The following is a 14798-nucleotide window of genomic DNA, read 5'->3' on the forward strand; positions in this document are numbered from 1 at the left end:
GGTTATCAGGTTCACTTTTGGAGTGAGAGGGACACAATTCTAATGTGCAATTGGACTTTAATGCAACTTATGAACTCTGCTAACAATGGAGCCATGACAAAATAGGCCTATTAGGATTTGGAGGAGGAGGAGAACATTTGGAGTAGAAGAATGAAAATGAATGCTCTGTCACACTTCAAAGAAGTATTAAGCATGTGAATATTTGTCTTTCTTCAACCAAGTATCCAGCCAACCTTTTGTAAACAAAGAAGCTAAGCAGTATCATAGTGCTAATACTTGGAGAGGAGACCTCAAGGGAACAGCAGGATTGTAAGCTAGATTGGAAAACAAAACAAAACAAAAAAAAAACATCCTAGAAGAATATTGCTGCAAGGAAAAATTACATAAACAAGTCCATGAAGTCACCAGGAGTAAAAATCAACTTGAAGGAAACTTGAGATAATCTTAGTGCTGGATTAAACTCCAGAACTTATTCAGTGGTCTGCTGGGATGTTCCCTTGCCTTCTTTTGTAATAGTTGGTGGAAAATCGGGAACAAAGAAATCTAAGTAGTTACACTGCTCCCAACAGTACAGTGCCTAAAATAGGAGAAGAAGAAAAAAAACCAACCCTGCATTCTTTAGAGCAGCACATTATGATGTTATTTACAAAGTAAAGACATGCCTTAAACTACTGTTGAGATATATTTTTACAACATCTAGAAGAATAAGGAAATTGGTATCTTGGGTTTAAGTTGGCATTTGCATCTTTTTGACTGATTTATCAAGTTCATTTCCCTTTCTTGCTGTGATTAAATGCAATGGTTTTGTGGAAGGCGTAGTTGAGAATTGATGGCACCTGCTTGGATAGATTTTATGACAGTTGCCTTCTATACTAAATTCATGTGTAGGTATGAGACAAACATACTGTATCTCAGAAGGCTAGGGAACTTTTTATGATGATCTCCTGCGTCCACTTTCATTATGTAACCATTTTGGTTTCGAATTTTTGCTGGGTGTTCTTTCATATTACAGAAACATGAGCAATTAGGGTGATATGTCAGGGAAATGATCTCTTTAAACTGTTTTTAGCCAGACATAAAACCTGGACAGATCTTTTCATGGTACAAGAACAGAAGGAGGTTTTGAAGAGACCCAGCTGTTCTTGTCAAGCCAGTGATCTGGGAGTGCTTTTAAAACATTCCAGATACTTTGCTTCAGTAGGCAACAGCTCCTACTCCTTACTGAGGTGTATGGTTAGTGTGGAAATCTGGATTTCAGGCCCACAGAGTAAGTAGCTACTTACTTGATCGTTCTTTCTTGCTACACTGGTTTGTATCAAGTCAGGTTTCAGATTTGCAGCCAGAGCTTGCAAAATGAAATGGGAGCTTTGTTGATAGGAAATTTAAAGATCTGTCATTGCCTAGTGCAGGGGTAGGCAACCTCGGCTCTTTTATGACTCATGGACTTCAACTCCCAGAATTCCTGAGCCAGCTGCATCAAGAAAAGTAATATCCTGACTTATAGAAATTTTTAAATTATTCTGTCATACCCTATTCCCATTCTTCTCTACAGTTATACTACAGTTAAGAGAAATAGAAAAAAGCTTCTTCAGTGATTTTTTTTTACCTCAGGGCTGTGCTTCTTGATTTTGTTTTGGGCACTGCTTAAGTGAATATATTTAGGTCGAAGCTCCTGAGGTTTAAAACTTTGAATTATTCCTGTGAGTATTATAGTTATCATTTGTTCATTGTTACTGCAGAATTATAAAACACACACAGTGTTTCACTTGTACTTGGTAAAATGCAATGATTAATGGACATCAAGAAGGTTGTTGCAGTTCTGTACTCACTTACTGGGAGAAGATCCTGTTGAATACATCTCCATGGGACATCTTGAATTGGTTTGGTTAGCTTTTGCTCAGGAATCCACTTTCCCACTTGGAATTAGAGCTGTATGGTAATTCCAACTGCAAGAGCACAATACCATTTGGAAAGCCTATGAATTGTGCATAGCAATTTTCAAGAAGCCCTTAAACCAAACAAGTCTTTTTATGGATCAAGTAGCTTGGAATCTGCATCCTGGCACAGCCTAGATAAATATAATTTCTGCAAAGATTCTTTAACTGTATTCGTATAATTTTGCTTCTCTTTGCCTTTGCCTAACTCTTAGATGTAATCTTGGAACTGTGGTAAGATCCAAGAAATATATAGGACAGCCTTGCATAACCATTTTTTTTTCTCTTGCAGGTGGCGTGCATGCAGTTCATCAACATAGTAGTACACTCAGTAGAAGATATGAATTTCAGAGTTCACCTTCAGTATGAATTTACAAAGCTAGGCCTTGATGAATATCTGGATGTAAGTACACTCTGCTTTGGATTATCAGTGTCTTCTAGAAATGGGGTCTGTTATGAAATGTGAGGCTATCTATTTAAGTGTTGCACTAGGATCTGATCATAAAGAAAAAGAATTGCCTTTTCCCTTATTTAAAAGAACCACAGGGACCTTTTGGTTTTTACATTATTATTATTATCAGCAGTTGCCAAGTATTGACCATTCTTAAAGGCAATATTATTACAGAAATAATCCAATAAATAGACAAATCTAAAATCAAATACCCCACTTTCCTGTTCTTACAAATGGTGGAAGATGGAGCTTTAAATAGTTGTTTTAAGTTTTTGCATTAGTTTTCCTCTACAGGATGAACCTTTGTGCAGAATTATACCTTATATTTTGTCAGATGCTTGTTTTAGCAAGCTTTTTTCAAGAAATATTGCTGTTAAAAAGCAGTTACAATGTGGACAAGCTACATGATTTCTCCTTCTGCAAAAATCATCATCATTATTTTTTGCTGCTCCTTGCTCATTGATGCCGTGATACCTCTTCATGTCCTATTGATCACTCGTCTGGGTAACTGGTGCTTTTTTCATGTGTTGAATGATCAGTGTTTTTATTCAATCTATGAACTTGCAAGTGGGTCTGTGCATTTTATAAGGAAGTGAGTCGCCACCCGTTTACGGTGCCAAGAAAAGTGAATGAAACCATATGTTGTGCACACTTGTGTTGTAGGGAACTTCCTATTACATGCATCTCCTCTTCACTGATTGCTGCTCATACAGTTGGCTACGTTTCAAGAGTAGTAGTAGTTCCCCATGCTTCTTCTGCTGATCCTTTTTTCCAGAAGGAAGTGTTAGAACATGCTCAGTCATTGTCCTCTGAGCATTTTACTCATTGTTATCCCTGTCGTTGACATCTGATAACTGCCTTCTTAGCAGCTGTAATTTAGAGGCAATCATAATAGCAGTAGTATAGGCAAATACAATATGGCTGTCACTGAGAAACTACAGTCAAGATGTACACATAACTTCAGAAGTTCATTCATTCATTTGAAAGCCCCCTAATAGAACATTAGTAGAATATATTGATCTTTCTCATTATGTCCATCATCATTCCTCTCCCCACATCACTTCCCTCACATTATATTTTTTATTACAGTCTTTTGCAACCTGGTGCTGTCCAGATTTGCTGGCCCTAACTTCTAAAGTGAAATCTTCTGACAGTACATACTTTGGCATTCCGGTTGGGAATTTCAGAGTTGGAAGCCCTGCATGTGTAGGGAGCATCAACTGATAACGACTAACCAGGGTTTCAAATGAGGTTATTCTGCCATCCTAGTACATGCTGCTAATCAATATCTGGGACCCTCTCTAGAAAAAGTACATGTTGTACTTCTGAACTGCAGCCTAGAGAGTGATTGGCAAGTCCTTCTTTTTGTTTCTTTAAAGAATGTGGATTTTGATTTGGATCTCCCATTTATACCTACGTGGTTTTAAGTGAATGATTCATAACAGAATGTTTGCATAGTTTAATCTAAACATTTCATTTGGAGAATTATTTTGGCACAGTAAAGCAGGAGAAGCTGACCTTTGATTTTCAGGCATGGCTTGTGAATGATTAAGATAGACCATTCACAATGTAAAGTGCACAGTCCAAAGGGGAAAATTATTCCATCATGTAATATTATGTGATTCATACTATTAGTTATTTCTTTTTTCATCTTGCCAGGAACAGGATTTGAGAAACTGGGTTCAGGGGAACAGTATTATAGAGAAATAGCCACATACGCTGCCTTCACATCTTGGAGAAACAGCAGGAGATATATAAATATAAATTATATATATATATATATATATATATATATATATATATATATATATATATATATATATATATATATATATATATATATATATATATATATATATATATAAATAATATATATATAAAATTGTTGTGCAAGAAATTTAAGCTGATGTAAACCTTTGGCAGAATAGAAGCCTATCTAGAAGACTCCATGGTAATCTGTGTTCCGGGTGAGATTCAAGGTTTTGGTAATGGCTTTCAAGGCCCTACATGGCATGGGTCTGGAGTACCTTGGGGATTACCTGCTGCCGGCGTCAACTTTCCTCCGCCCTGTGCGTTCCCACAGAGAGGGCCTCCTCAGGGTGCCACCGGTCAGAGAATGTCGGCTGGTGGCCCCCAGGGGGAGGGCCTTCTCTGTGGGCGCCCCGGCTCTGTGGAATCAACTGCCGGTTGAGCTCCGGACAGCGCCTGACCTTCACTCCTTCCAACGCGGTCTGAAGACCTATCTATTTGAACAAGCTGGCCTTGCCTGATGGGGGATGTGTTGGGGTTTTTACTGTGGATTTTTATACTATTATCTATTGTTTTAGTTCGGGCTCCTATTTAATTCTCTTTTAATTTTTGTACTCTGTATTTTTATATGTGCCCTGTTCACCGCCCTGAGTCCTTCGGGAGAAGGGCGGTATACAAATATAATAAACATAAACATAAACATGTTGGTCTCTGTGCCCCATACATGAGATGTTTCTCTACACTTCTGTAGTTCTCTTTGAGACAATCTGTAGCTGAACTATACATTGTGAACTTCTCCCCCAAATATTGAAGCACTCCTATTTTTTTTCTTTCTTTCTTTCTTCTGAAAGAAAGGAAGGAAAAGTGGCTGAAAGAATGTTCCTACCTCTTTTTCCCCCCTCCTGGATATTTGTTCAGTCAACCTGTTTCTCGTGAAGTAGTATTGTTTGCTGTTCTTCCTTTTGTTATGCATTTCATTAAAATGAGCTGCTCCTATATATACATCTTTGGAATTTCAAGAATTTTATTTGGCTGCAGTAATTCCATAGAGTGATAGTACAGTCTTATTTACGCCCTGCTCACCTATGGAGACCAGTTCTGTTGGTAGGAGCTTTGACAGTTCTATAAACCGGGGCTTTTCAACCTTTTCACCCATTGTACCACTTTTAGGCAATATCCGAGTACCACCAGTCACCCAGCAAGGTGTCAAAAACTTGCACACACACATACACCCAAAAAGGAAAAAAACGATAAAGTACAGGTAGTCCTCGACTTACAACAATTCGCTTAGTGACTGTTTAAAGTTACAACGGCACTGAAAAAAGTGACTTATGACCATTTTTCACATTTATGACTGTTGCAGCATCCCCAAGGTCATGTGATTTACATTCGGATGCTTGGCAACTGATTCATACTTATGACGTTCTGTATCAACTTTTGCAACTTTTTGACAAGCAAAGTCAATGGCTTGGGGGGGCGTGGCCAGCTCATCACTCCGGTTGCAGGATGCCTGTGGGGAGGAGAAATCCGTGGGTCTCTGGTGAAGGGAGGTGGGACTTGGGTGGGTACCTTATTTCCCTCTCTTTCTCCCATTGTCCCTACATTTCTTCCTTCCTTTCTTCCTTCCTTCCTTCCCTCCCTCTTTGTCCCTTCCTTTGGCAAGCAGGAAATCTTTGCAGCCGGGGATTTCTCCTCCCCCCACAAACACACTCTCTCCCTGGCTTGCCTCTGCATCGGGGTTTTCCTTCCTCGTGAGAAGACCCACAGGATTTCCTGCTTGCAAAAGGGCGATCACTTCTGCTTCTCTTGAAAGACAGGGATTTCTCCAGTGGAACAAAGCAGATTAGGATTGCTGGCATCCTCCGATGGAGAAATCCATCTTTACAAGAGAGGCAGAAGTGATCACCCTTTTGCAAGCAGGAAATCTTGCACGGGAATTGCAGCCAAGGATTTCTCCTTCCCCCCCACACACACACTGTCCCTGGCTTGCCCCACTTGCAAAAGGGTGATCACTTCTGCCTCTCTTGAAAGACAGGGATTTCTCCAGCAGAATAAAGCAGAGAGGCAAAGACGCCTGCACTCCACTGGATGCAGCCTCCCGGTTGCACGGGGTTCACGCAGCAAGGCCGGTGCCAAAGCCTCTCCACACATTCAAGGCGCCCCAGGTGGACACGGAACTCCACTGAGGGAAAGGGGGGTGGGCCCTGATGTTCCCCCTCCCCCCAAGATAAAGGGGTGTCCGTCCATCCATCCATCCATCCATCCACCCATCCACAAAAAACTCATGGTTTTTCTCTTGCTACACAAATTTAGATAATAGCCTTCTGTTTAAATGGTGTTTTAGTTTCAAAACAGGTATTGTCTGAAGTTATTCTAGGTAAGACATTTATTTTTATCATAGAAATTTTCCCAGCAATGACAATAGTTTCTCTCGCCATGCCTTTTTAAAACTCCATTCCATGCCTTATTATAATTGCTTTGAAATAAAATACAGTTTGTATTTTCATTGTTATACGCAGTTATTTTACCTTCTTCTCAATCTTAAAAGCCATTCTATTCGTCAGTTCTATTTGATCTTCTGTTTTCATGTTTTTGTTAATATTTTCATCTTCTATTTATTCATCTTGAAACCTGCTAACATACCAACTTATTTTAATTTGGCCATTAATATTTCAGTTCCCTTTAAGGCAGACATGTCAAACACAAAGCCTGGGGGCCGGATCCGGCCCGCGAAGTGGTTTCATGTGGCCCGCGAAGCCATCCTGGAAACAGTGAGGAAACAGCCCACACTGCCTTGGCCCTGGCCCAGAGACCCTCCTTCTGCCAGCGACCCTCAGATCTGTCCCACCCCTGCCCAGGCCCCCATAGGCACCCTTGATGTGAACGATGTAGAGCTGGCCACGCCCACCCAGTAGGCCATATGCGCTCTAGCCACACCCACCCAGTAGGCTACGCCCACCCTGGCCACACCCACCCAGCCCCGAGGGCAACCGCAATGCTGATGCGGCCCTCAATGAAATTGAGTTTGACACCCCCGCTTTAAGGGATCTTGCAGAACCAACACCAAATCATCTGCAAAAGCCCTTAACTCAGAAGTTTCATTTTAGACCTTTTCTCTCACAATCCTTTCTTTCATCTTGTTATTGTGTCTCTATTTAGCATATGAAGAACAAAAATAAACTACTGGGGAGAAGTGGGCATCCCTGTCTTCCTTTTTGTATTTCATAGGATGTTGTTAAATCTCCAGTAACGATTATTGGTGCTTTCTCTGAAGTATAGGTCAATTTCATACATTTTATAAAATTCTCCAAAATTCACATCTTCCAAAACCTTGATGTTCTCTGGAAATATAGTGCCTTGAATTCTAGAAACTTGATGTGTTTCTATACCTCTGGGCAGGAATCCATATATCTGAATTATTGCTAGAAGAAAAAAAAAACTCAACTTTCAATGCCCACCCCTTTTTAAATGGACCTTGGGAGATGTCTCTCAATTTAATATACAAATGCTAGTCAATATTCAGTTTGCAGCCTAGGGTTATTAGGATAGCATGGGATAGAAATTCCATAGTAAGTAAATAAATACGTTTGATTAATTCTATCAGCATATGGCAAAGTTGAAAAGCTGGATGGTGCCAGGTTCATTTGGTAGTTTTTTTAATTCATTGATTAATTTGCTGTTGACCTTCTAGAAGCTGAAACACACAGAAAGTGATAAGCTGCAAGTGCAAATACAGGCTTACCTGGACAATGTCTTTGATGTGGGAGCTTTGCTTGAAGATGCTGAGACCAAGAATGCTGCCTTAGAAAGAGTTGAAGAATTGGAAGAAAATATATCTCATGTTAGTATCAGTCTTAATCCTTTGAAAATATTTATTATGGGGATGCATGAAAAATGATGTAGATTATTTTCATTTGGGAAAACGTTTAGGTGTGTGTGTGTGTGTGTGTGTGTGTATAGATAGATATAGGTGTGTGTGTGTGTGTGTGTGTGTGCTTATGCATATGTATATGTATATCCATTTATTTATTTTATTTTATTAAATTTATATACCGCCCTATTCCCGTAGGACTCAGGGCGGTTTACAGGGAAAATTAAAAGCATAACATACAAAAATTAAAATCAGTTAAAACAATTAATTAATTCAAGTTCCCGAAATTTAAAACTAAAACCCAATTAAAATTAAACCCCTCAGTCTGGGCCAGACAGCTCAAAGAGCCAAGTTTTCATGTATATGTATATGTATATATGTATGTATATGTATATGTATATGTATATATATGATAGAGATGGATGGACCCTGGGTCTTTGTGGCCAGTGTGAAAGCAGGACTAGATAGATCTTTGATTCAGTTTGTCTTTTATGTTCTTACAATGGTGGAATGGAGAAGGGGAAATATTTGGACATTCCTTATTTTCCCATCCTGCAATTTTACAGATTTTAATACTTCAATATTACCCATTAAATTTTAATATTACCCATTAAAATCTGTTTCATATATTATATAAATTCTTCTTTTCTTACTAGGACAATGATTCAAATAGCTCTGGTGAATTGAGTTTTGCAATCTCAGGTGCAATCACTTGGAAGAATAATTGAACCATCAAAGCTGTTATCATGTGACTTGCTTCCACTCCCCACTAATTGAATATAAATCCATGGTTGTACAGAACGTACTCAACTATTTCATAGTTTAAGAGTATGCACACAAGTAACAGCATGGTTTTCACATGTGACTTTGTTCACTGATAGAGATTACATTGGAATAGAATGGATGGATTTGAACTTTATTATTTGGTCTTGTGGAGACTAAAGTTGAAGGGCAAAGCATCTGTGTGCGTGTGCACATGCGCATGCGCACACACACACACATGTTTGTGTGTGTGCTCAGCACTTTGCTGAAGCGTAACAGTTATGTAAATCTAATTCTAATCTAAATCTAATTCTATTCCAGCAAAATGAATCAAATCACTATGCATGCAGTGATACACACCAAGAAGCCACAGTAACCATTTGCTTCTCCTTGCCTTGAAGCTGTTACTGTTTCCAAACAAGGCAGGATGCAGAAGCCAGCTTCAAACCACAGCCTCCTATCCTGGCTTAGTTCCAAACAATTGGCTATACATTATTTATTTAAGTATAGAATTAAATTATGGCCGGGTCTTCTTCAGTTTGTGTCTGCAGTTGTCCAAAGAGTGAGAAAAAATGGCAATAAAGGGACTGCACTGACATCCCAGAATGAATCCATGGAAAATTAAATGGAGTCCCTATAGTCTGTAGTATAATAAAAGAAAATCAATTTCTGTAGTAAAGTTACATATTTTGCTCCATTCATAGTGTTACCCTTATTACAGAATAAATGTAACTAAAATGTAGCCCACAATTACTTTGAGTAATTTTAGCCATTTATATCTTTCAGAGCAGAAAACCTCACGATAGCTTTCAGATAGCTTTATTCTATATATGTATAGAATAGACAGGGTAAAGAAAGGATCTCTGCAGACCAAGAAGGGAATTAGTTATTCTTCCAAAACAAATGGAAACTTTCCACAAACAGGAGATCTATTTTCCTAATAAATGTATCTGCATCCTCATGCATAATATACCTATAGGACCTGGTACAGTTTTGGATCTTTTGTTTTTTAAATTTGATCAAAATACTTAGTCTCAAATGTGCTGCCCACAAAAGATAAGCAGGAATTATTATAAGAACATAGGAAGATATGTTGTATCAGATCAAACTACGAGTCATCCAGCCTTCCAGTGACTTTCAGGCAGGAAAAGGCTGTCTGTGATTTCTTACTACTTGAATCAAGCTGGGTTCATTGTTAAGTCTTACCAACTAATCACTTGTTTAAATAATACCTAGTTATCAGAAAAACTTCAAGACACAGAAAATGAAGCTATGGCAAAAATTGTGGAACTGGAAAAGCAACTTATGCAAAGAAATAAAGAACTGGATGTTGTTCGAGTAAGTTTTCTAAAAGTTCAGATGTTAACGTTTGATTGGTTCTCCAACTTTGCTTCTACATGCATTTTTACATCTCCAGTTGCTTATAGTTGAACATTACTTGCATTCTATAGGAGCTGTGTATTTCCAAGTCACGTGCGTATTGCGCCATTAAAATCTAAATTTCTTTATTCCTTTATCTAAGCACATCTATCTACCTTTTTGCAATTGCTGATATGAGGAAAGTATGCATACATCTGTGCCTTGCTGCATGATGGTAACTTGTAATTCCAAGGAATATATAAAGGTCTTTTTTCATGTCTCTCAGCTTCTTAGCAACATGTTCCCCTTTGATCCAGCCACTTTGACTCAATATGAGGTTCTATTTTCAAAACAGGAAGCATTAAATTTAGAGTTCACATAGTTCCCTTTGGGTCTCAGCTCTGGGATATTGTCCACTGCATTTGCTTGTTTTCCAGATTCTAGATGGATACATTTAATTAAATACAGAACATATTCAAATGCTTCTCATTTGTGTGTAGCCATATCCAAAAAAAAAATGGGAGAAGAGGGGAAAATCATAGAACCAGCAGAAGTAAGGGCAGTTTCCTTTGATTCACTTAGCCAAACTAGTTTGTCAGGGGAATTACCTGCATTTACTTCAGATGAATATGGCCTTCATTAACTTACATAGAAAGAAAGCCATCATTACAATAGGTTCCCCAGGTAAATGAGTTTATTGGAAATCCCATGTTTTCTTTTGTCACTGCTCTGTCTTTCAAATGAAATGAATTCTTTTTTTCCTGGGGGTTCCTTCACAGGAAATATACAAAGATGCAAATACACAAGTTCACACTCTAAGAAAAATGGTCAAGGAAAAGGAGGAAGCCATCCAGCGGCAGTCAACGCTGGAGAAGAAGATTCATGAACTGGAAAAGCAAGGGTCCATTAAAATCCAGAAGAAAGGAGATGGTGATATCAACATCCTTCCTGTCGGGGTGTCACCAGCAGGATCAGAAGGTCCCGTTGGCATTGGTGGGGGGCCTCCAGCCAACACAGGGTCTTCCGGGCCCCTTCCACCTCCGGCATTGATAGCAGCAGAATCAGAAACAGGTAAAATGGGCTGACTCAGAATTGAATTTGTTTCTTTATTTAGAGAATCTATATGGCCACCCACTCAATTTCAGTGACTCCCGGGTGGCTTACAAAAAATAAAAAAACCCAATATACAAAGAGTAAAAACAACTATCCTTAAGGAGGAGCTCTGACTGAGTTTAGTCCGCCCTGGACTGCATTCACAGCTTATTGTACAGCAGCAGCTATGGCACTGGTGGCGAACCTATGGCACGTGTGCCAGAGCCGGCACTCTGAGCCCTCTCTGTGGGCACACGCGCCATCGCCCCAGCCCGGCCTTCCCCTGTAGCCCCCTCCTCATGAGCAGCCCCCCCCCGGAGAAGAGTCGCCCCCAGGCATGGCCCGTGCAGAACAGCACAGCCAAGGACATGGCAGCCGGGCAGCAGGGACAAGACTCCGCTCTCGTGCCCCAGATGATGCTGCGAGGCAGGGCTGCCATGGCGCTGCAGGGCTGCCTGGGCAATCTGTGGCAGGCCATGGAGGTGGTTGGGGGCCCTGCGGGCAGGCCGGGGGCAAGCCAGGGTGGTTTTGGGGCACTCGGTCTCTAAAAGGTTTGCCATCACTGAACTATACTTCTTTCTTGCCACTTATATAGGTAATGCATTATCTAGAAATAGTATTAAAGAGAAGAGAAGAGGTGTACTTGACCTGAAATGATTGCTATATTCTTTAGATGATCTGTATTAGGGTTTCTTTGTACAGATAGTACAGGTCAAATCCATAGGGGCTACTTTCATGTAGTTCTTCTTTCTGAAGATAAACTGTAAGCCAAATTTATAAGTGGTGTCAATCTGAATGGGTTAGTCAAGACTGGTAACATTAGATCTGAGGAGGTTTAGCTTAGAAAGATACTGCGATCAATGGTATCGAAAGCCACTGATTGATCAAAAAGAGTAGGAATGGATGTGCACAAATTCCTGCCCATGCCAGAAACCATCTGAAAACAAGACAAATGATGTTTCCATTCCATACACCAAGCCTGAATCTTGACCAAAAGGGGTCCAGATAATTTACTTCATCCAGAGGACTCCGAAGCTCCTGCGTGGCCATCTTCTCAAACACTTTTGCCCGAAAGGGGAAGTTAGATGCTTTGTGGAAATTTCCAGCATGGTGGGATTCAGCAAAGTCTCTTGAGGTGGAGGTGAACCATTGCTTCCCATTCAGTGAAATATGTAATGAAACATTTACAAATGCTGTGTATATTTTTCATTTCACAGTGCAAAATGGTCCCATGGCAGCACCAATGCCTCCTCCGCCCCCACCGCCTCCTCCGCCTCCTCCTCCGCCCCCACCTCCTCTTCCTGGGCCAGCTGCAGAACCAGTCCCAGCTCCTCCTATCCCACCTCCACCATTAGCACCCCCACTTCCAGGAATGGCCTCTCCTACCGTTGTTTTCAACTCAGGATTAGCAGGTAAGAAGCAGCAGAAACCATGACATGTGAGCAAGGTTTTGAGGCTGACGATGCAATCTCGTAGGGAAAGATATAGAGCAGGGGTGTCAAACTCAATTTCATTGAGGGCCGCATCAGCATTGCAGTTGCCCTCAGGGGGCCGGGTGGGTGTGGCCTGGGTGGGCGTGGCCTGCTAGGTGGGCATGGCTAAAGTGCGTATGGCCAGCTCTACATCGTTCGCATCAAGGGTGCCTATGGGGGCCTGGGGAGGAATGGGACAGATCTGAGGGTCTCTGGCAGAAGGAGGGTCTCTGGGCCAGGGCCAAGGCAGTGGGGGCCGTTTCCTCACTGTTTCCAGGATGGCTTCTTGGGCCGCATAAAACCACTTCACGGGCCGGATCTGGCCCCCGGGCCTTGTGTTTGACATGTCTGATATAGAGTCTAAACTAGGTGTGTGTAACCAGTGGCCCTTGACAGCTACTAATGTGATCCAACAATATCTCGATGTTTTAACATGATTTTCTGCATTTGTATTCATTAACTATATTGTATATTTTATTTGTGACCCAAGACAATTCATCTTCACTCAGTGAGGCCCAGGCAAGCCAAGAAGTCAAACACGCATGCTCTAAACCAAATTAAACCAAACCAAACTCTGCTCCAAAGAAATTATGAATCTCCCTTTCTCTCCTGTGTATCACAAGCCAGTCTTCCGTTGCCACGTCGTCATGCAAATGGCTGCATTTGAAGTGAGGAGGAAATGGAGAAAAACTACATGTGAACTCTCACATGTAGCATAGTTCTCAAAAACTTTAATGCACCAGAAGAAAGAAAGTCTTGTTGTATTTTTGTCTGCCCAAACTGGAAAAATATGTTCACATATGCTATTATTAAGCTTAAGCAGGACTGTTTGGTTTTTTTTTTTTTTTGAATGCCCTAATACAGTTCCATTTTACAAAATTTCAAAACTTATCTACAAAGGCTATTTTTCCTGATGACTATATCAGAAACATTGCCCAATCGGCATCCCATGCTCAGTTTCAGAGTACATAAATATTTCTGAACTTTATTAACGTTTCAGAGACTTTTCTGGTGTTTGTGATAAAGCAAACAAGTTATATTGTTGAATTGTCCTACCTGATTCAGGATAGATAAATGTGGGTGTTTCCCTTGTCTTTTCTCACTTTCTCTTCTTTAGGAATGTTAAGAGAGGGAGGGGGAGAAGAGGGGTGGGGACAGTGTTGTAGTGAACTTGCAAACCTCTCATTTCCCCCCCCCATTGCTGCTTCTATTATTTATTTCAACAACAAAATCTATTACCGAGAAATAGAATTAAAATAAAATTAAAATAAGATTAAATAACAATTAATAGCCCAAAGTTTAAAAATTTAAAAGTTTAAAAATTAAAACCCCTCACTCCAGGCCAGATAAATCAAATAACCAAGTTTTTAGGTCCCGGCAAAACGAAAGAAGGTTGGGGGCGGTCCGGAGTTCCACAGGCAGATCGTTCCACAGGGCAGGCGCACCCACAGAGAACGCCCTTCCCCTGGGGATCACCCGCCGGCACTCACTGACCGGCGGTACCCTAAGGAGGCCCTCCCTGTGGGAGTGCATGTTTGCTTTGAGAAGGCGATCTATCCATTTTCCATTTTCTCTTCAGTATTACTACAAAAATGTAATGGATGCTTACTATATGATGATACAATACAACTACTTACATATTGATGATGCAATGGATGAAGGATATGCTAATTAGTCCTCTAAAAGAAAATTGTGCCGGCATTGTTAGAATCAGCCCGATAATATTTACATTTAAAGGTTACTAACTTATACCAAATGCTCCTAAGCTATGCACCTCGAAAATGATGCTGTTTGTGAATGGAGATAATCAAATGAGTAAATATAGATTGTAGTGTATAGATTGGTGCCATGAAAGAATTACATTGAGAAAACTTTGGTATCCTTTCCTAATACATTTTGAAAATAGACAAATGGTTCTTACCTTTTAATAGTTCTGTCGGTGCCATTTCCCTCCTCTGATCTGACAGAACTATTAAAGGGTAAGAACCTTATTTGTCTAATTTTCCTCTTAAGGAAAATTAAAGGTCACAGTTGGACCCAGTTCTTTTCTTTTCTTTTCTTTTTTTAGACATGCAACCCACATGTTTTAGTTTTTAGAATTTTGTGAT

The 14798-nt window shown here is 40.3% G+C and overlaps 1 protein-coding gene across 4 annotated transcripts in view; it reads left to right on the forward strand.

Annotated features, from left to right (window-relative positions):
• FMNL2 (formin like 2) overlaps positions 1-14798 on the forward strand; it is a 195134-nt gene that overhangs the window by 158347 nt on the left and 21989 nt on the right. For all 4 annotated transcript variants that reach the window (XM_083350445.1, XM_083350446.1, XM_083350444.1 and 1 more), the window contains exons 11-15: positions 2227-2337; positions 7826-7975; positions 10004-10105; positions 10906-11197; positions 12436-12630. In XM_083350445.1, the coding sequence (XP_083206571.1) occupies positions 2227-2337; positions 7826-7975; positions 10004-10105; positions 10906-11197; positions 12436-12630 (850 nt within the window). The remainder of the gene's footprint in view (positions 1-2226; positions 2338-7825; positions 7976-10003; positions 10106-10905; positions 11198-12435; positions 12631-14798) is intronic.

This window comes from Vipera ursinii (assembly GCF_947247035.1).
Source record: "Vipera ursinii genome assembly, chromosome: 1".
Lineage (NCBI taxonomy): Eukaryota > Metazoa > Chordata > Lepidosauria > Squamata > Viperidae > Vipera > Vipera ursinii.